This window comes from Enhydra lutris, unplaced genomic scaffold (assembly GCF_002288905.1).
Source record: "Enhydra lutris kenyoni isolate GAN:26980312 unplaced genomic scaffold, ASM228890v2 scaffoldscaffold9, whole genome shotgun sequence".
Lineage (NCBI taxonomy): Eukaryota > Metazoa > Chordata > Mammalia > Carnivora > Mustelidae > Enhydra > Enhydra lutris.
Window position 1 is genome coordinate 37,942,600 of NW_019154093.1, and position 22,149 is coordinate 37,964,748.

Here is a 22,149-nt window from a genome sequence, read left to right on the forward strand (position 1 = left end):
ATACATCACAACCAAGTGGTAATTACATCAAGAATGCAGGAGTGTTTTAACGTCTAAAGATCAATGAGATCTGTCATATTAACAGAAAAAAGATACCAATGATTCTCAAGAAATGCAAAAAACAAAAAAAATCTGACAAGATTAAAAACTCTCAAAAAACTAAGTATTGAAGGGAATTCTTTTGACCTAATAGCAGGTTTCTATGAAAAGGCTACAACTAACATCATACATAATGGTAAAAACTAGGTGCTTTCTCTCAGTGTCTTCTTAAGACAAGGATGCCCATTATCACAACTTCAGAATTCTACTCTGGGTCCTGACCAATGCAATAAGGAAAGTAAATAAATGGCATTCAGATTGGAAAGGAAAAAGTAAAGCCATCTCTGTTATTAGAAAACATGATCGTCTATGTAGAAAATCCTAAGGAACCTATAAGAAAATTATATGGACTGGGTTTAGAGATTCCACAGAATTCAAGGTTAATATACAAAAATCAACTGTGCTTCTAGGTATTAGCAATCAATAAATGAAAAACTCTTTTAGATGCTTAAAGATTCATAAGACACAGCATCTAAAACCATGAAATACTGAGGGCTAAGCTTGACAAATCAATGCAAAACCTGTGGTATGAAAATAAAAAATACTGCTGTGAAAATTTAGAGAAGGTCTAGATAAGCAGACAAATATACCAAATTATAAACTAAGAAGTTGTCACTTCTCCCCAAGGTGACTTACAGATTCAGCACAGTCATAATCAAAATCTCAGATGGCGTTGCTACAGAAATTAACAAGGTGATTCTAAAATGTATTATCAAAACACAAAAGAACTAAAATAAATTAATTTTTGAAACAGTAGAAAAAAGTCGCAGAACTTAACGATACTTGATTTAAAGTCTGAACTATAAAACCTGTCAAGACAGTGTATTAGTATAAGGATATATAAATCAATAGAAAAGATGAGTTCAGGAAAATTCCATGCAATAATATATTGTCAACCAATTTTCAACAGAAATGCCAATTTAATAAGAAATAGTCTCCTTCAACAAATTGCACTGGAACTGTAAATTCATATAGATAAAAAAAGAACTTCAACCTTTACCTTATGACACACTCTAACCTTAACTTAAAATAGATGATAGTCTTAAATATGAAAGACAAAACTATAAAAATTCTAAAAGAAAGCAGAGGAGAAAATCTTCGCAGCTCCTGGATGGATAAAATTTCTTAGTACAGAAAAAGTACAAATCCCAAAAGAAAAAATAATTGATAAGTTGGACTTCCTCAAAATTGAAAACTTCTGTTTTTCTAAAGAAATCATTAATCCTCAGACCACGAAAATATATTAGATATCGATAGAGATAGATATCTGAATACTTCTATCCCAAAACATAAAAGTTCTTACAACTTAAATACAAATAGCCCAACTTAAAAACAGACAAAAAATCTGAACACTTGGTAGAAGATATACAAATGGCCAATGAATAGTTGAAAAAGATGCTCAACATCATGAGTCATTAAGGAAATGTAAATAAAACCATAAGGAGGTAGGCACTACAACACAAGAATGGCTAATATCAAAAAGACTGACAATACAAACTGTTGGTAATCTAGAGCAACTGAATTTCTTGTTTACTAGGAGCAAAAAGCTTGGTAAATTCTTATAAAGTTAAATGTATACTTACTACTATATGTCAAGCAATTCTATTCTCAGGTATGTAACTCACCAGGAATGACAACATATGTCTACACAAAGACTGTACTTGAAAACTCATGGTAGTTTCACTCATAACAGCCAAAAACTAGAAGCAAATCAAATGTTAATCAACAGGTGAATGGATAAAAAATTGAGGTGTGTGTGTATATATATATATATATACACACACACATACATATATATGTGTGTATGTATATATACACACAAACACATACACACATACATACAATGGACTATTACTCAACAATAAAAAAATATACTGTTACAAACAACATGGAGGAACCTCAGAAAACATACTAAGCAAGAGAAGCCTAAAACAAAACAAAAATTGCAAATGTATAATTCCGTTTAAATAAAATTCTAGAAGCAGCTAAACTGTATTGACAAAAGCAGATCACTGATTGTGTAGAATTAGCAATGAGGGTTGACTGACAAAAAAGGGGCTTAAGGGAACTTTTTGAGTGTTGGAAATATTCTATACTTTTTATTGTGGTAGTGATTACACAATTTCATGTATGTGTAATTGTGTGTGTGTGTGTACGCATACATATACATCAAAACTCACTAAATGGTACACTTTAAAATGGATGCACACATTGTTTGTAAATTATATCCCAATAAGGTTAACTCAAAATAAGATAAATGTGATGTAATGTATCAAGGCAATCTTATGTGTGCATATATTCATTCACATGTGTATATATATATACATATATATCAAGGTATATATATGCATAAATACACATACATATATACACCTTCATACACAGATACATATATTTCTCACAAGATGATAATTGTCTCAAATAGTACTACTCGATACAACTTTCTGCAATGATGGAAATATCCTATATGCTGCACTATTCAATATGGTAGCCACTAGTTGCATACAGCTATTGAACACTTAAAATGTGGCTAAGGTATGAAAGAAATTGAGGAAGACACAAAGAAATGGAAAAATGTTCCATGCTCCTGGATTGGAAGAATAAATATTGTGAAAATGTCTATGCTACCTAAAGCAATCTACACATTTAATGCAATTCCTATCAAAGTACCATCCAATTTTTTTCAAAGAAATGGAACAAATAATCCTAAAATTTATATGGAACCAGAAAAGACCTCGAATAGCCAAAGGAATATTGAAAAAGAAAGCCAAAGTTGGTGGCATCACAATTCCGGACTTCAAGCTCTATTACAAAGCTGTCATCATCAAGACAGCATGGTACTGGCACAAAAACAGACACATAGATCAATGGAACAGAATAGAGAGCCCAGAAATAGACCCTCAACTCTATGGTCAACTCATCTTCGACAAAGCAGGAAAGAATGTCCAATGGAAAAAAGACAGCCTCTTCAATAAATGGTGTTGGGAAAATTGGACAGCCACATGCAGAAAAATGAAATTGGATCATTTCCTTACACCACACACGAAAATAGACTCAAAATGGATGAAGGACCTCAATGTGAGAAAGGAATCCATCAAAATCCTTGAGGAGAACACAGGCAGCAACCTCTTTGACCTCAGCCACAGCAACATCTTCCTAGGAACATCGCCAAAGGCATGGGAAGCAAGGGCAAAAATGAACTATTGGGATTTTATCAAGATCAAAAGCTTTTGCACAGCAAAGGAAACAGTTAACCAAACCAAAAGACAACTGACAGAATGGAAGAAGATATTTGCAAACGACATATCGGATAAAGGGCTAGTGTCCAAAATCTATAAAGAACTTAGCAAACTCAACACCCAAAGAACAAATAATCTAATCAAGAAATGGGCAGAAGACATGAACAGACATTTCTGCAAAGAAGACATCAGATGGCCAACAGACACATGAAAAAGTGCTCCACATCACTCGGCATCAGGGAAATACAAATCAAAACCACAATGAGATATCACCTCACACCAGTCAGAATGGCTAAAATTAACAAGTCAGGAAATGACAGATGCTGGCGAGGATGCGGAGAAAGGGGAACCCTCCTACACTGTTGGTCGGAATGCAAGCTGGTGCAACCACTCTGGAAAACAGCACGGAGGTTCCTCAAAATGTTGAAAATAGAACTACCCTATGACCCAGCAATTGCACTGCTGGGTATTTACCCTAAAGATACAAACGTAGTGATCCGAAGGGGCACGTGCACCCGAATGTTCATAGCAGCAATGTCTACAATAGCCAAACTATGGAAAGAACCTAGATGTCCATCAACAGACGAATGGATAAAGAAGATGTGGTATATATACACAATGGAATACTATGCAGCCATCAAAAAAATGAAATCTTGCCATTTGCGACGACGTGGATGGAACTAGAGGGTATCATGCTTAGTGAAATAAGTCAATCGGAGAAAGACAACTATCATATGATCTCCCTGATATGAGGGAGAGGAGATGCAACATGGGGGGTTAAGGGGTAGGAGAAGAGTAAATGAAACAAGATGGGATTGGGAGGGAGACAAACCATAAGTGACTCTTAATCTCACAAAACAAACTGAGGGTTAATGGGGGGAGGGGAGTTGGGGGGGTGGGATTATGGACATTAGGGAGGGTGTGTGCTATGGTGAGTGCTGTGAAGTGTGTAAACCTGGCGATTCACAGACCTGTACCCCTGGGGATAAAAATATATTATATGTTTATAAAAAGTAAAATTAAAAAAAAAAAGAAAAAAATGTGACTAAGGTGACTGAAGAACGTAATTTTTAATTTTATTTAATTTTGGTTAATTAACATTTAAATAGCCATACATGACTAGAGGCTTCCGCAATGAACAGAATGGCCATTAACAAAGACTGGAAAAAGATTTCTTTGCATATTTTTTTGGGCATATTACTCACTGATAATAGCTAATTATAGAAATAGGGACTACCGATAGATTGATGCCAGAGAACTTGTCTAATTTGGGGAAGACACTTAGAGGCGGGTATGGTTAGAAACAGAGAAGAAATTTTTTAAAAAGTTTAAAATGGTTTTTACATGGAAGAATAAAAGAACGTGTAGCCAGTAAACTACAGAAGCAACAAATTACGAAATTGAGAAATCTTTTTTGACAGTTTTGAACAGTTTCATATATATAATGATCACCCATAGTATATGCTATTTCCTTAAAGTGGAAAACCATAATTATTCCTATGAAGGTCTATATACTCAAATACGTAGATTCCATCTTCTAAAAGCTTGTAAATATGTTAAACTATGATACACATGATGACATTCTGGATGTATCACTGACCAAAGAGAGAACTAAGCCTTGGTTTAAACTGTGCAACTAATCAAACCGGCCAGTAATCCAACATCTCTGGTTACCAATTTCCTTGTTGATTAAATGAGAGAGCCCCACAGTAACTTAAATGCTAGGATGTAGCAATAGTAATACAAAAAGTCTTTTGCTAGGTGCAGAATAATATTTTAATATCAGCTTATCCTACAAATGCCATTCACTAAACCCTCTACCCAATTATGAGGATTTTACAAGAATCAACCAGTTAAGACTAGCACTATGCAAAAGATCAGGGAAAGCTCACTGATAAACATTCCAAATTTCTCACAGTAGTTTATTCGTGGCAACCAATGCCCCTTTACATTAAAGCAAGAATCCCCTACTGACTATTCACAATACTGCAGTGTTACTTTCAGACTATCTTTAAAGTTCAATAAGAAACAAATACAGTCATACACATATACACACATACCACCAGAGTAAAATCAAATAGTTATATAGAAAGCATTAACTCAGTTTCAGCTTGAATATCTTTGTGTTTTAGAACACCTGAGTCATTGTTACATTAGAATGTATGAAGAGAACTGTTCTCTCTTGAAGTCCAGCAGGATACTGTTAAAAAAAACAAAAACAAAAACAAAAAAAACCAACAATACGAAACAATGCTTAATATATAAAAAAGGAAAACATTTTTTTACCAATCACTTTAAGAGAAAAACAAGTTTAAATTTATACTTTGAGGGTATATTCAGTTTTATAGTGAAGATAAAACTCATTGAAACTATAATTCCATTCTTCTCAATCTGTACTTTTACTGTGACAGTATCCATGACAGATGGCATTCACTCAACTAATGCTCCCATCCTTTCCTACCTAAGAAAACATATTAAAATGCAACTGAGTGAACATATTAATATAAACATAAGTTTAAGTTCTGCACTAATTTATTAAACAAATTTTGGCACTGATAGTAACTTGAGGTATACTTCTCAAGAGACTGAAACAATGAAGTTCAGAACTATTTTAACAAAGAAATAGGAATGGCACTTTCAATTAACCATCTAGTTCCTTGTTCCATAATCCAAACAAGCAGATTTCCCTGGATTTCAGTATACTAAAAACCAAATGTTTACCTCAAGATTCTGTCATTGTATACAGACTAAAACACTTTGCTCTTGTTTTCATTTCTAAGAATGTTCCAGAATAGCTTGTTTGGATGATCCACTCAATAGTTTCTTTCTGAAATTATTTTTTTAAGATTTTATTTATTCATTTGACAGACAGAGATCACAAGAGGCAGAGAAGCAGGCAGAGAGAGAGGAGGAAGCAGGCTCCCTGCTGAGCAGAGAGCCCAATGCAGGGCTCGATCCCAGGACCCCAGGATCATGACCTGAGCCGAAGGCAGAGGCTTTAACCCACTGAGCCACCCAGGTGCCCCTCTTTCTGAAATTATTATTAAAATCTGATACTTTGGTTAATTATTATTAGCTGCTCATACAATTAAATTCAATTAAGACAACTAGTAGTCAAAATAGCGTTAAGCTAAATAGTAAAGCAGAACGCAGTTAATACACATTTAAGGATGGTTATTTAAAACTTGGGAAATATATGGTTCATGTTACACTTTTTACTGTGTCATAACAAACTTTACACACTTTTTTAAAAAAGGCAAATTCTCAGTACCTTAAAACAGATGGCATGACATCTTGAGGCCTAGAAGCTCTAGACCTATTTACTTAATTCCACAAACGGAAACTAACCAAACTGCTCTCTGCAAAATAAGGATAGACTTATACCCATTTTTCCCTTTCAAAAAATATGATATCCAAACAAATTTAATTGGTTTAGAAAAGTATCCTCTTACCAATATTCTTGTCAGTTCAATCATGTGGTTTCCTTTAAAATTTACAGCTTTCTTTTGTTCCAAACTCTGGCGCCTTTTACTTTCATTGAATTTTTGATGTATCACCCAAAAACATTTTCTACACTACTATCCTACCAATGTCATGTAACCACAAGGCAACAATCAATACCACCTTTTCAACTCCATCTTTCTTTTACGTGGTCCAACGAAAAAGCTACAGTATCTATACTAAACCAAGCAATGACATATTTCTATGTACTTGCTCAGAAAAGGAGCTGTCATTCAAAAATTTCCAGAATGTTTCTAATATTCTTCTTTGAAGTTGGTTATTAACAGTTATTTTGTTTCAGCACACCTTTATCAGGAAGTTACAGAACTGACACTTAAGAATGATAACTTAAAAAAACTGCCAACAATATTTGAACATTTTAGTAAATTATAGTAATCATAAGACCAAATATTAAAGTCATTAAGAATAATCAGATTATTCAAGTGACACCAAAAATGTCCCAACAGTAGTCCAGCAGAACTCAATACAATTCTAAGTTTGTTTAAAAAAAAAAAAAAAAAGGCAAATTATATTCACACAAAAAACTTTAGAAGAAAAACCTTCAAAATATCAACAGTGACTAACCCTGAATGACTATTTTCCCTTTTTATGCTTTCTATAGATTATACTTTTCCTATAATAGACACAATGCTTTTATAGAGAAGAAAACGATAAATGGATATTTTCATAAAAGAACTATGGGCTATCAAAAGAAAGGGTACTAAAAGCTGTCAAGAGTATTCATTTCCGTTACAGGTAAAAATTAATGTGTACAGTTAACACCCTATTAGGGTAATAAAATGTCTCACTGCTCTTAGAGCTTCCACTAAGAAGAATCAATTCAAGAAGGCCACCATCTAAGAGAAAGAATAAACAGAATTTTAACTGCTTTGGGTTATATACATCAAAATTAAAACCCAGGTTCTATTTTTCCAATATAGAAATAACGGACATGAGCAATTTTAAATTGCTGCATAAATATGGCAGGAAGAAAGACCTGGAGTACAACACAAAAATTTGTTTAACGTGCAATTCTTGATAAATAAATCTGAATAAAACACATTAAAATGCCTATGTGACTATAAATTGAAGTGTTAATTTGCTTCTTCACAATATCTGGAAGAAACATAGATAGAAGGTATATAACAAATGCAATTTAAATAAGTATCTGTAACTCCTCACAGCATTCAAACACTTTCATATTTATTATCACATATCTTTCATATAAAATATCTCATGATCTCTCATACATATTGTAAGCAATCAGAAAGAAGCCATGTTTGATCACTGCTTCTGCACATAATTCATAATTTTAGGTAATAACATTTGAAGATAATAAAAATAACAAGAAGACTTTTTTATTTTTATTTATTTATTTGGAGCTACAGAGAGAGAGAGAGAGAGAGAGAGAGAGAGAGGGAGGGTCGGGGGGAAGGGCAGAGGGAGAGAGAGAATCTTAAGCAAGCTCCACGCCCATTGTGGAGCCCAATGTGGGGTTTGATCTCAGGACCCTGAGATCATGACCTGAGCAGAAATTAAGAGTCAGATGTTTAACCAACTGAACCACCCAGGCACCCTAGGAAGACTTTTTAAAAAATGAGTATAATTTTAGAACTATAACAATGTGTAGACCAGTAAAAGGGACAACTTAGTAAAAGTTTATCAGAAAATAGTGATCATTTTTCTACAATTACTTTATGTCAAAAAACATAACCACTTACATAGCTTTCATCTATACGTCATATAACACGAACTTTAAAAAATCCTAATTAACAGGCCACTGGCCTTCTATGTATCACTTATTCATTGAACCCTAAATTACTGAACAGAGATATGCAGCATAAAAAGATGAAGGACGACCATGCTAAAAAGTAAGAAAACAAATAACCCAATTTAAAAATGGACAAAAGACCTGAATGGGCACCACACCAAATAAAATAAACAGATGGCAAACAAGCTTATGAAAAGATGTTCCACATCATATGTCATTAGGGAATAGGAAACTAAAACAACATTAAGATAAGAGTACATACTTATTGGAATGGCTAAACTCTAAAAACCTGATAATACCAAATATCGGCAAGGATGTGTAACAACAGGAACTTTCATTCATTGCTACTGAGAGTGCAAAATGGTACACTCGCTCTGGAAGACAGTCTGGCAATTTCCTATAAAGCTAAGTGTAGCCTTACCATGTGATCTAGCAATGGTACTCCTAATTAGTTGAAAATTGAAAATTACACCCACACAAAAACCTGAGCACCAAGAGCAGCTTTATTCATAAGTGCCAATAACTAGAAAAAACAAAGATGCCCTTCAAAAAGTAAATGGATAAAATGGTACATCCAAACCATAGAATATTCAGTGATAAAAAAGAAATGAGTTATCAAGCCACAAAAAGACATGGAGGAAGCTTAAATGCATACTTAGTGAAAAAAGCCAGTCAAAAAAGTTACATATTGTGTGATTCCAATTATATGGTATTTGGGGGAAGGCAAAACTATAGGAGCAGAAAGATTGGTGGCTGCCAGTCTTGCCACAATGAATAGGTAGAGTTCAGAGGATTTTTAGGGCAGTAAAATTATTCTATATAACACCATAATGGTGGATACAGGACATTATGCATTTCTCAAAACTCACAGAACTGTACAATACAAAGAGTGAACAGTAATGTGAACTATGGACTTTAATTAATACTAATGTATCAGTATTAGCTCATCAACTGTAACAAGTACACTACAATTATGTAAGGTGTTAATAAAGGAGAAACCATAAGCTGGAGAAAGGGTGTATATGGGAACCCTGTACTATGTTTAATTTTCTGGAAATCTAAAACTTTCTAAAAAGACTGTTGTTCTACAATCTAAACATCGTTTTAAATGGTTAGTTGTTCGGGGAAAAGAATTTTTCATTACTGTTATTGCTGTTAAAGTATAGGATTCTGAGAAAAGATAGGAGGGCCTTGTAAATACAGAAGGGCAAGATTTCAAAAGGTTTTTGTATGTTGTACTAAGAATTTTATACTGAATCTTGTGATGTATGGGGAGTCATTAAATGTGAGTGACATAATAAGATCCAGGTTTTAGAAAGATAACTAGATTTCAAAAGGTTTTTGTATGTTGTACTAAGAATTTTATACTGAATCTTGTGATGTATGGGGAGTCATTAAATGTGAGTGACATAATAAGATCCAGGTTTTAGAAAGATAACTCTTGGTAATGACACTGATTTAGAGTGTGAGACTTAAAGAAATCCAGGAAAGTATTTAGGAAGCTATTACAATGTTTACAGTAATAGCAATAAAAATGGTAACAATTTTTACTGTGCACTTTTTATGTACTAAGTACTTTGTGCACTTGGTAATTAAACCTTAATAGGCCCTAATATCACTACCATATTATAAATGAGAAAATAAGGTACAGTGAGATTAAGCATCTCAAAGTTACATAAGCAAAGATATGCAGATAAGGAGCATGGCTCCATAAGGGGCTATACATGGTTCAGAATTACAGTGGTTTGGGTGTCAAAGGTTGAATGACAAGGGCTGTTGAAGGCTATAGCTAGATAAATATCTTCTACATTATGGTAACAAAGACTTCTTTTTGATTTATAAGCTACGAATTCCATGTGCTTCTCCCATTTATAGTTTTCTCCTCTATGAAATACTATACATCCACTCATTCAACATAATTTTTTGAGTACCTAATATGTGCCAGGTATTGTGGTAGGCTCTGTTTATACAATGATAACCTAAATAGCCCTGGTCATGTCAACATGGAGTGAAGAGTCAAAATTCATTTGCTCCCTTAAACTTTTAATAGACAAAATCATCTGGGTCCAATAAAAAGTACATTCTAGTACAGCACTTAGTATTTGGAAAGATTCATTCACTCACTTATTCCTTCCACAAACATTGAATAAGAATCTATTATGAACCAAGAACTGTTTTGGTTGTTAGTGATACAACAATGGGTAACAGAAAGCTCCTTGATTTCATGAAACCAACATTCTAGTGGGAGAGCAGGTAAGACAATAAACAAATACATAATATAAATTCTAACAGTGAAATGTTATTAAAAAATTAAACAGGTAAAAACAAAAACCAACCAACCATAGTGTTAGCAATGATATTTATTGATTAGGGCAAGTTAGGAAGGACCTGTCTGAGGTGTGACCTTCCAGCAGAGTCCTACAGGAAGCAAAAAAGCCCTAGTCAGGTAGCAAGGAAAATGTTCCAGGCTCTGGGAAAAACAAATGTGTATGTACAGCTGTAGCTTTAAGATAGTTATGTTTCCATTGATTAAAAGCTTTTCCAAATAGAGCAGAGATTTAATGTCATATACCCTTTGATTTGTTCTGAAAGTATTTGCTTGGTCCACTCTATACATGACACAATAAAAAAGCAATCATTAAAAAGAAAATGGATGGTCTCAATCCCAGATAGCCTAAAACCTGAATTTTTTTTTTAAGATTTTATTTATTTATTTGACACACAGAGATCAGAAGTAGGCAGAGAGGCGGGCGGAGAGAGAGAGGGGGGAGGGAAGCAGGCCCCCCGATGCGGGGCTCAATCCCAGGACCCTGAGATCATGACCTGAGCCGAAGGCAGAGGCTTTAACCCACTGAGCCATCCAGCCGCCCCTCAAACCTGAATTTAAGTAGAGAAAAACATTACAGGAAGAATGCTATATTCTCTCTTCCCACTCCTCCCCTTATACAAGAGACAATCACAAGTGCATCTGGCTACTATTCATTCATGGTACACAGGTGCTTGTTGATCTTTACTAGGTTTCTGAGGATGGTCCCAAATTTATTTTGTATGGCATCTATCTAGATCCTCAATCTAGGAAATATGCTCATTATTCCTCGAGGAAAAGTAGGAACTGAACGGGCCTGACCTAACCAGTGGGAATATGATGGGTGCCTCAATTAGAGCCCGAGGGTCCTGGCTAGGAGACTGTGGCAAAGATGTCAGAAGTAGGCCAAGGAAAGGGAGCCTGCCAGGGGCAAGTGCTTTCTAATAGCGCAATCTGGTCGTACCTCTGGATCTTACCTTCACTGAGATTCCGACCCGACAGGTTTAACTGGCCGCTCTTCCTCGCTGCCTTTAACAGCCCCTGAGGTACTGAAACATCGACCTCTCTCCTCTCAGCTCTAAAACCCGCTCGGGTATTCCTCTCCGCCACTCCCTTCAGGCGCGACATGTTCAAACCTTTGAGTCCAGAAGCAGAGCGCCGCACGTGACGTTTAAAGGTGGCGCCGGCGTGCTACCCCGCCCCTGCCGTGAGCGCGCGCCGTGCGCTGTGCTCGTGGCCTTGAGCGGGGCCTTCGCTCTTGGCGGCGCGGCCCCGATGTCGTCACCGCCAGTGCCTGGGGTGGAGGGTAGAGGAGCCCTTCCCGTTGCCGGTGCCGGCCTTGTGTCTTGCAATTACTTCGCTCAAGTAAGTGCGTTTAACGGGCTGAAGAGGGGCTCTGAGGGTTTATTGTTTGTACTATTATTGCAACTCCAACCTTCTCTTCTGCGCTCCCGCCTTGACGAGGGTGTCAGGGAAGGGTAACCTTCTCTCCTCGCTTGGCCAGAACGTGGGCCTTGACTAAAACTTGAGACCTGGGCGCGGTCTGAAGCCTCTCTGGACCCTAGTGTGTATTTGTCGCTTCTGGAGGTGGCGCCGGGACCTTCGTCCGGCGTAACAAATAAAACAGATTTCGGTTCTTGGCGCGTACACCCAGACTCCTAGAATTAGTTCGCCTTGCCTGCTGTTGTATTTAGTTTATAGTCCAGCATAGGAGGTAGTGTGAAATGGAAGGGCTGGCATCAGAGAAAGAAAGCTTAATGATGAATGTTATCTCCACTAGACAGTTTACAGAGACAAGTGGAGATGCAAACTTTGGTGTAGCGAAAACAGCTTGGACTTTGAAACCCAAATGTGAGTTCGAATTCCAGCTGCTTCTGTATCTGACCAGCCATGTGACTAACTTTAGGAGTTTATTCGGCCGTTTTTAAAGCTTACTTCTTTTTCGTGAATTTGGGGTAATTCCTATCTCATTTGGTTTTTTGGTCTTGTTTTGTTTTAATAAGTGAAGATAGAGCTTTAAATATTGAGTGCTTCGTGAGGAAAGGGGCTCCAGGATAGAAAATGAAAATTTTGTTCAGTATGTCGGTTTTCCTGGATAGTTAGTTTCTGTCTGAAATGTACACCTGTATTGATTCATTCAACAAATAATTAGGAACTCATCATCTTCAGTACTGTGTTGAAGTGATTCTGTTTCAGAAGGCATATACCGGGAAATATCCTCCTAATCTTCCGTTAACTTGGGGATCAGTAGGGTAGGATGATGGCCCACTGACAAACTCAGCACAGAGTTTTGCCTGAATCCAGGTTCTTTATACCTGTAAAATTCAGTTTTTAACCCCCTCTCGTTTTTACTTCTTGGTTCTTTAGAGTTCTTTACACTAAAAACGAATAGCAGAAAAGTACCAGTAGTTACACTACCAAGCAAGAAGAGTGGGTTTTAATGCAAGGACCCTAGTTTTTGGAAGGCCACTAATAGGCCTCCTTCCCACCCCAAGTTTATCTTGACAGTAATGATTATTGCCACCTTCCTGAGCTGTAAGTGACAGCCGTAAGTGACAAGCTCCGTGCTGATAATACCTTAGCTATCTCTTATTCAGCACAATAACCAATTTTGCAGGTGAAAAAATTGAGGCTGAAAGGAATTAAGGAACTTGCTGAATGAAGGTCACAATTTTCTGTAAGTGGTTTAGGCAAGAATATGAACCTAGGTCTCCAAAGTCTTGTTAATCATGATTTACCTAGTGGCTCTTACTTCATCATTTTCAATGCCTTATTCCTAAAACCACTTTAAGGGACACTTCAGCTATGTTTAAAAAGAGGGTCTTTTTTGTTTTTTTTTAGAGAAAAAACTTTTCCTCTTTTGTAGGACGCAACAGCCTACCTTTGGAGGAGGAATTGCTCAAGTATAAAAGTTTACAGTAGCCACCTCTCCCCCATCATAGATTCTTTTTTTAGTTCAATATTTTTTTAAAATAACGTGCAAGGTATAATATTTTCATTTATTGTGCTTCTACTTGAAGATAAATATTTCGTATTGGCATGTAATTTTAGTAAACATTGCTGCATTTTGTGTAAGTGAAGCATAATTCTGTTTATTGGCAAAGGAATTCTGAAAATCCAAGTGACTGTATACTTGTGGTAAACTTCGATAGATACACACTGACATATATAAAAAATTTTACTAGTATATATCCATAGTACATTGCATATACCTGTGTAGCAAATACAGATTAAGCAACTTGAATTGAGCTTCTTTAATGAGAGAGTATAGTTATATATATTTATATTTATGGGACTTAACACTTTGTATCAATTTTATTACTTTAGGAAGAAGCAATTGCAAACAAAAAACCCAACCCTTTTTTAAGTTGAGCATAGCAAAAATATTTGCTTTTTAAAAAATGGATTTTTGAGGGGCGCCTGGGTGGCTCAATGGGTTAAGCCTCTGCCTTCGGCTCAGGTCATGATCTCAGGGTCCTGGGATCGAACCCTACATAGGGCTCTCTGCTCAGCAGGAAGCCTGCTTCCCCCGCCTCTCTCTCTCTCTCTGTGCCTGCCTCTCTACCTACTTGTGATCTCTGTCTGTCAAATAAATAAAATGTTTTAAAAAGATGGATTTTTGAAATAACATGAAATGGATGACTTCTGTGCAGTGACCGGAGTCTACTGTGTAACTACCTTTTGTAACAGAATTTGCCTAGCTACAATTTATTATATTCATTTTGTTAAAGTAGTGAAAGGTTTCCCTGGTCTATCTTCTTTGCCAAATAAAAAAAGAAAGCAAAAAAAGCAAAAAATATATGAGCCTAAGAATTACATCAGCCAAAAAATGCTGTTCGGTTTCATAACGGAAAAACTATTGTCAAAGTAAGATAGAGTGGCTTACCTCTACCATTACAATTTAATAAGACATTTTCAAACATGTCCATATTACTCTTAAGAACATTGCTATGTGGGGTACCTGGGTGGCTCAGTGGGTTAAGCCACTGCCTTCAGCTCAGGTCATGATCCCAGGGTCCTGGGATCAAGCCCCGCATCTGGCTCTCTGCTCAGCAAGGAGCCTGCTTCCCTTCCTCTCTATCTGCCTGCCTCTCTGCCTCCTTGTGATCTCTCTCTCTGTCAAAAAAAATAAAAATAATAATAATAATAATAATAATAAAATCTTTTAAAAAAAGGAACATTGCTACATGTTACATTTTTTTCAAAACTGAAAAGTACAGTTAGGATAGATTTATATAGGCAAATTGAGAAACTGTAGTAAAGAAAACTGGCATTAACTTGTGCAAAATTTTTAAGCACATTTATTTTAAAAATGTTATCAACTAATAGCAAAGTGAATTTGCTTTGCAGACATTTGTAGAAGTTTCATTTTGTGTAACTTAAATGTAGATGTAGCCTATTTTAAATTAGTATTATGTTTATCTTTCAGAATATTGCCTAATCAGTGGGAACTGCTATTTTATGATAGTTATTTATTGAGAGAACATTCATTTTTTAACACTGTCATTATTAATTGGCATTGTTGAACCTAACCTTGCTTATTAATGTTTTTTTGAGTTGAATTTTTTACATTGTCATATACTTACTATTCAAAGTTTTCTCTATGTTTGTCCTTATATCAATAAGTTGTTTTAAGTGATTAAAATCGAGAGTAAAATTATGTCGGATAGGGCTCTTCATGTTTTAAATATTCAACTTTTCAGGTATTTGTTACATGTCTTTTAGTTTCCTTTAAAAATTTCATTTGCAGTTTCACATGTTTTTCATTCATGCTCTAACTACCAACTTTTAAAAGTAGTCAGTAGGAAACATTCTATACTATTTCATTGAAGGCAGTACATACTTTGCATTTTATTCAGTTTCAAATGTAGCTTTGAATTTTGTTGTTAGTATGTGATACTTTTTCTGATGGAGTGCATTTTATTTTAGAATAATTATTTGTATTTTTTTTGCATGTTCCCTGTGCTTCTCTTTTTTACTTTTTTTTTTTAAGATTTATTTATTAGTGAGAAAGCACAGTTGGGAGAGGCAGGAAGAGGGAGAGAGAATCTCAAGCAGAGTCTGCGCTGAGTGGGGAACCCAACTTGCGCTGGATCTCTCATAACCCTGAGATCTTGACCTGAGCTGAAACCAAGAGTTGTAAGCTTAATCGATTGTGCCTCTTGTATTTACTTTTGTCATAAAGCAGTGAGCTTTCTCTAGGTAGTATAATATTTGATTCAAATGTTGGGTCTTATATTTCTCTGTGCTTTTAAGACAAAAGAATTCCAGTCCACCAGCTTTGGGAAAATAATCATTTTCATTTTCCTCTTGTGAAAAGGCTTCTATGAGGCACCTGGGTGGCCAGTCAGTTGAGCATCTGACTCTTGGTTTTGGCTCAGATCGTGATCTCAGGGTTGTGAGATCAAGCCCTGCATGTGATTCCATACAGAATCTGATTAAGACTTTTTCCAGGGGCACCGGGGTGGCTCAGTCGTTAAGCATCTGCCTTTGGCGCAGGTCATGATCTCAGGGTCCTGGGACTGAGCCCCTCATCCAGCTCTCTGCTCAGCAGGAAGCCTGCTTCTCCCTCTCCCCAGCTTCTGTTTCCTCTCCGTCTCTCTGTCAAATAAATAAATAAAATCTTAAAAAAAAGATTGCCTAGATGGCTCAGTCAGTTAAGTGTCTGTGTTGGGCTTAGGTCATGATCCCGGGGTCCTGAGATGGAGCCCCACATCAGGCTCTAGGCTCAGTGGGGAGACTACTTCTCCCTCTCCCTCTACTCCTCCCCATAGCACTTTCTCTCTCTTTCTCTCTCTCTCAAATAAATAAAATGTTAAAAAAAAAAAGACCTCTCTTTCCCTTCCCCCCCGTAAAATAAATAGATAAGTATTTTTTTAAATAAAAATAGAATAAAATAAAAAGTCTTCTACATGCTAGTGTTTATCCTCTGGAGAATAGTGGAGGAACTAGTTTAAAAACATATTTTAAAATCATAATTTAGTTTTATTTTTTGGTTTATTTTCTTTCCATTGAAGGAAAAAAAAGCTGAAATGGGTGGTTACAGAGTCATCTTTTTTGTCTTTAAATAAATGTTTATTGTCTTTTCTAAAATCATATGAGAATGTTTCCCACTATTCCCAGTGATTCCCACTCCTAACCTTTGAAAGCTATTTTCTTGCTCATTTTTCCAAGAGCTAAGTTTCTCTGACTGAAAAAATTAATTTTATAGGGTTTTGGAATTTGCCTGCTTTAAAGTAGTAAAGTAATATGAGAGAAAATTATGGCACCAAACCCTAGAGTGTACTTCATATCATTGTCTTTGTGTTAATACATACAAAACAACTAACAAATCTGTTTAAAAATTGATTTTAATTAAAATCCACTGTTTTATTTTTTAAAAAATATTTTATTTATTTATTTGACAGACAAGAGATCACAAGTAGGCAGAGAGGCAGGCAGAGAGAGAGAGGAGAAAGCAGGCTCCCCGCTGAGCAGAGAGCCCGATTCGGGGCTCGATCCCAGGACTCTGGGATCATGACCTGAGCCGAAGGCAGAGGCTTTAACCCACTGAGCCACCCAGGTGCCCCAAAATTCACTGTTTTAAAATTTGACTTTATATCACTCCCTGCTGATAATTTTGTTCTGTTGTATTCGGCTTACAACTTCATTTGCTCAATACTTCAAAAAGAAAGAAATCACATGATTATACACCGCTAATATTGTTCTATACCAACAAAGCCCCCCAACTGGTCCATTTTTTAAAAGATTTTATTTATTTATTTGACAAAGTGAGACACAGCGAGAGAGAAGACACAAGCAGGGGAGTGGAAGAGGGAGAAGCAAACTCCTGGCTTAGCAGGGAGCCCAGTGCAGGCTCATCCCAGGACCTTAGGATCATGACCTGAGCCAAAGGCCAGCACTTCACCAACTGAGCCATCCAAGTGCCCGTCCCCAACTGTTTTAATAAGATAATATGAGGACAACTGAGACTTTATTCTTAGTGTCAACTTAGGTTGATAAGAGGAGAATATAAGAATGATTTGATAGTTGATCACAATCAATATATTTTTACTTAAAAATTTGATACTCAAATTTGAAAGCAGAATATACTTACAATTGCAATCAAGTTAAATCTAGTTTAACTTTCAGAATAACTTCAAGACTGTCCAGAGTTTTTTTCCACATTAGTTTTCTTCCCCATCACTTAAAATATCACAGTTGCATATACTTAACATGAAAGGTACCATCATTGGGATGGTGAAATACTAGTGAACATTTAAATATGTGGTCCTTACAGTGCAAATCTGTGAACCCAGTTTGTTCTTCATCTTTCTAGAGATACATGTTTTGCTCTGGTCGCTGAATTTATTTACTGTTAATACAACTTTGATTATTTTCCACTTTAGAGATTCTGGCCTTTTTTGCCTTTAATTCATTTCCTGGAACGTTACCTTCCCACCATCTCTTCCCTCCAAAATAATTATTTGATCAACATCTCCACATGTTTTAGACCTCAATGTGAGCTAATTCCAGCTCATAGTTCATAGCTTCAAGTGACTGGGGTGGCGACTGGGAAAAAGCATTATTTTCTTCAGCTTTATCATCTGTCAGAAATTAGATCGTCAAGTGTACTTAGTAACATTTTCCTTTTTTTTTTTTTTCACCATGCCTTGGTCATTTGATGGTCTGTTGCTCTGACCCATGACATAGTACTTTTAAGATTAATCAAGTATATATGCAATTGCTTATGACTTTTGAAAATAAGAATAATAATCTTGTTCTAAAAATGTAGAAAAGTAATTGAAACCTTCCTAGGAAGATTTTTCCATGGAACATTTGTAGTTTTTTATTGTTTTGGGGGAGGATTTTTTGTTTTGTTTTTGTTTGTTTTAGAGAGAGAGAGAGAGAGAGAATGAGAAATGAGGGAGGGGGGAGAGGGAGAGAGAGCGTCTTAAGCAGACTCCATCCCAGTGCAGAGCCCAGCCCGACAGGGGCTCCATCTCACTACCCTGAGATCATGACTGGAGCCAAAATCAAGAATTGGACACCTAACCAACTGAGCCAACCAGGCAACCCTGGGTGGTTACATTTTATCAAAAAAAGAATGTTTGGGGGGTGCCTGGGTGGCTCAGATGGTTAAGCACCTGCCTTTGGCTCGGGTCATGATCTCTAAGTCCTGGGATTGAGCCCCACATCAGGCTCCCTGTTCAGCAGAGAGTTCACTACTCCGATTCCCTCTGCCCCTTCCCTGCTCATGCTCTCTCTCTCAAATGAATAAATAAAATACTTAAAAAAAAATAAAAAGGAATGTTTTGCCATCATCTATCTGTGCATACTATAGGTAAAGGCCTGCTTTAGGATCAAAAATGAATATGAAAATTTGAAATCTGTTGGTGTTATGTTTCAGTCGCAGCAGCCTCTTAAAGAAAGGGCATCTAATAATAAGTGTGTTTTGCCTGTTGACTACCACTTAACAATTTACAAAGTATTTTCACGTTTGACAGTAATGCTCTAAGGTAAGACATTGAAAAGATAAGGAAGTTGAACATAGACTTTCCTGTAATGGTGTATACCATTTTTTGAGCGCCTTTGTGCTGGACACAGTGCTAGGTACTTCATATCCATAATGTTTCTGATCTTAAAAACTCATACCTTTGTCCTCATTTTTCACATAAGGGAATTGGGGCTCATGTGGCTAATTATGGGCAGCACCTATTATAGTGGTTGAGAACATGCACAGAGGAGTGAAATGGGGGATTTGTACTTTTTTGCACTTATAGTTTGAATATTTAACATTTTGCATTTATTACTTTATAATTTTAAAATATACCATAAAGCCTGTATTAAAATGTGAGATCTTAAGAAATTCTTCTCACTATGAATATTAGCTCTTCTGATTCTTCTTTCACAAGAATGATGTTCAAGGCACAGTACCAGCCTAGAATAGAGGGATGGTGTAAAATGGAACCCAGTTGAGGTAACCATTCATTTTTCAAAATGAAAGACTTAATTTGTAGAGTAAGGATAATGATAGAAGTTAATATTCATCTTTTCTAAGCATTTGTATTAGTATTTTCATCCTCATAATAACCTAGTGAGGTGAACATTATTATCATCCTCATTTTACAGATGAGAAATTCAAAGCACAAAGTAATGAGCCAGAGCTCACAATTATTTTAATTGGTGGTAGAGCCCCTTTCATTTGACTCTAGGCCTGCATTTTTAATCACTATCATACCTTTTAAGTGTTGTGAGGATTAAAAGCCATTTTAAAAGCATTCAGTTAGTGTAGATCTTCTTGTTACTGAGTTGAGTACACTTTCTTTTTTACCAGTCTTATCAAACTTTAGAAATAATTTTCATTCATGAAGAGAAAATTAATTTTATACCATAGGAAAAAAAGGTTAAAATGGCACAAATGTCTAATTCCTTGATTAGGGAAAACTATTTAATGTTAGACTGCTTGAAACTCTTTACTTAGAATAAAGATACAACTCTACTGGAGATATTTATATATATCTATATCTAATCTATATAATATAAATATATATATAATATAAATAAATATATATAAATACAATATATATAAATATAAATATATAGATATATTTTTTAAAAGACTGTGAAACAGTCCCTCAAAGGAATGGCCTTTTCTCAGTTGAGGCTCCAAAAGAATCTTAATATAACATAGAGGATAGTATTGAGTAGTCAGTACTGGAGCTTCTCCATCCAGATACTTATTTTGACCCCTTTCAATCCAAAAACCAAACAAATCTGTACGAATTTTGATTTTTCCAAGTAATGAATATGCATTATAGCTGAGAATACTGTACATATGTATGTAGGCAACAGTATTTTAATGTTCATGCTGCCACTTTTTCCCTCTGTTAATTTTCAAGGTATTCACAGACCATGTGCTGTCAATTAAAAAATACAGATTTTCCTGCTATTCGTAGATAATATAAATCAGACAATATAAAACTAGTATTTGGAAATAAATTTAAGTAGACTTTTATTTCTGTTCTAGTGTCTGTGTCCATCTGCCCATCTATCAGTTCCTTAATGCCAACTCATCCTTTATCCTCTTCCCTTCATTTAGATAGAGGAAAAAAAAGGGGAGCATGAGCTTTACAATTTATTTTATTTTTTTTTAAAGATTTTATTTATTTATTTGTCAGAGAGAGAGAGAGAGAGAGAGCGCGAGAGTGAGCACAAGCAGATAGAGTGGCAGGCAGAGGCAGGGGGGGGAAGCAGGCTCCCTGCTGAGCAAGGAGCCAGATGCGGGACTCGATCCCAGGACGCTGGGATCATGACCTGAGCCGAAGGCAGAGGCTTTAACCCACTGAGCCACCCAGGCGTCCCGAGCTTTACAATTTAATATTAAAATAGACATTAATGTTTATAGAAGTGTCTAATTTATAGAATTAGAAATAAAATAGAAATACAGTTATAGAATTAGAAATTCAAATTAGGATAGATCTGCAGATAAATTTTTTTTAAGTTGAAGATTTGTAAGCCACAGTTTATTTCTCAGTCTTTTGTATGCTTTCTATGGCCGTAGAGGAAAAAAGGTATAGCCAAATACTTTGAGAGTTTACCTCAACCATATTTCCTTATAAATCTGATAAATGCATTCGTGTCTTCATTCAGTAAGCCTTTGCTGAGTATACTATGTGAGTGATGCATTTGTGAAGTTTTTAGCATATTGATAATAGTAAGTTTTATCAAATACCGTGTATGTTGTTGGGCATGAGGAAACACAAGGCTAATATACTGGTCTTCCCTGTCCTCAAAAAAGTGTATTTGCAAGAGAAGAATTGCTGCTTAACAACTAATTTGATTGAAGTCCTGTTGCTTTTCAGATTTGCAAAATTGTGTCAATTAGGGGAACTCATTTCTTCTATCAGTGTGCACAAAGGTGGCTAACAATAACAGGTGACTTGATTTATCCAACTGGGAACATGGTATCTAGTGGGTAGAGTGATTATGCATATACATATACTATATTCTATGACAGGTTACTTTTTTGCTTTGGATTAGAAATAGCATTAACCCTTGGTAAGACTGGTAATATTTATCACTCAAATATAGCTGGAGGCCTTCCCAGTCCACTTCCAAAGATAAGCTATGACCCTTCCCTTTTCATATTTCTTTCACTTCACGTTCCATATGATACTGAGAGAATCTCCTTATAAGTCTCCCTCTGAAAAATAAACTGGAAAGCATTCACTCAATAAAGAATGGTCTTCCAA

General features: G+C 35.8%; 2 protein-coding genes across 2 annotated transcripts in view; one reads left to right on the forward strand and one right to left on the reverse strand.

Moving 5' to 3' along the window:
- LOC111143138 (leucine rich repeat containing 40) overlaps window positions 1-12,043 on the reverse strand; it is a 49,510-nt gene extending 37,467 nt beyond the window's left edge. The window contains exon 1 of the mRNA XM_022496637.1: window positions 11,893-12,043. Within this exon, the coding sequence (XP_022352345.1) occupies window positions 11,893-12,043 (151 nt within the window). The remainder of the gene's footprint in view (window positions 1-11,892) is intronic.
- A 185-nt stretch (window positions 12,044-12,228) lies between these two features.
- The window catches only part of LOC111142785 (serine and arginine rich splicing factor 11), a 43,689-nt gene continuing 33,768 nt past the window's right edge, over window positions 12,229-22,149 (forward strand). The window contains exon 1 of the mRNA XM_022496079.1: window positions 12,229-12,280. The gene's annotated coding sequence lies outside the window, so the exon portion shown is untranslated. The remainder of the gene's footprint in view (window positions 12,281-22,149) is intronic.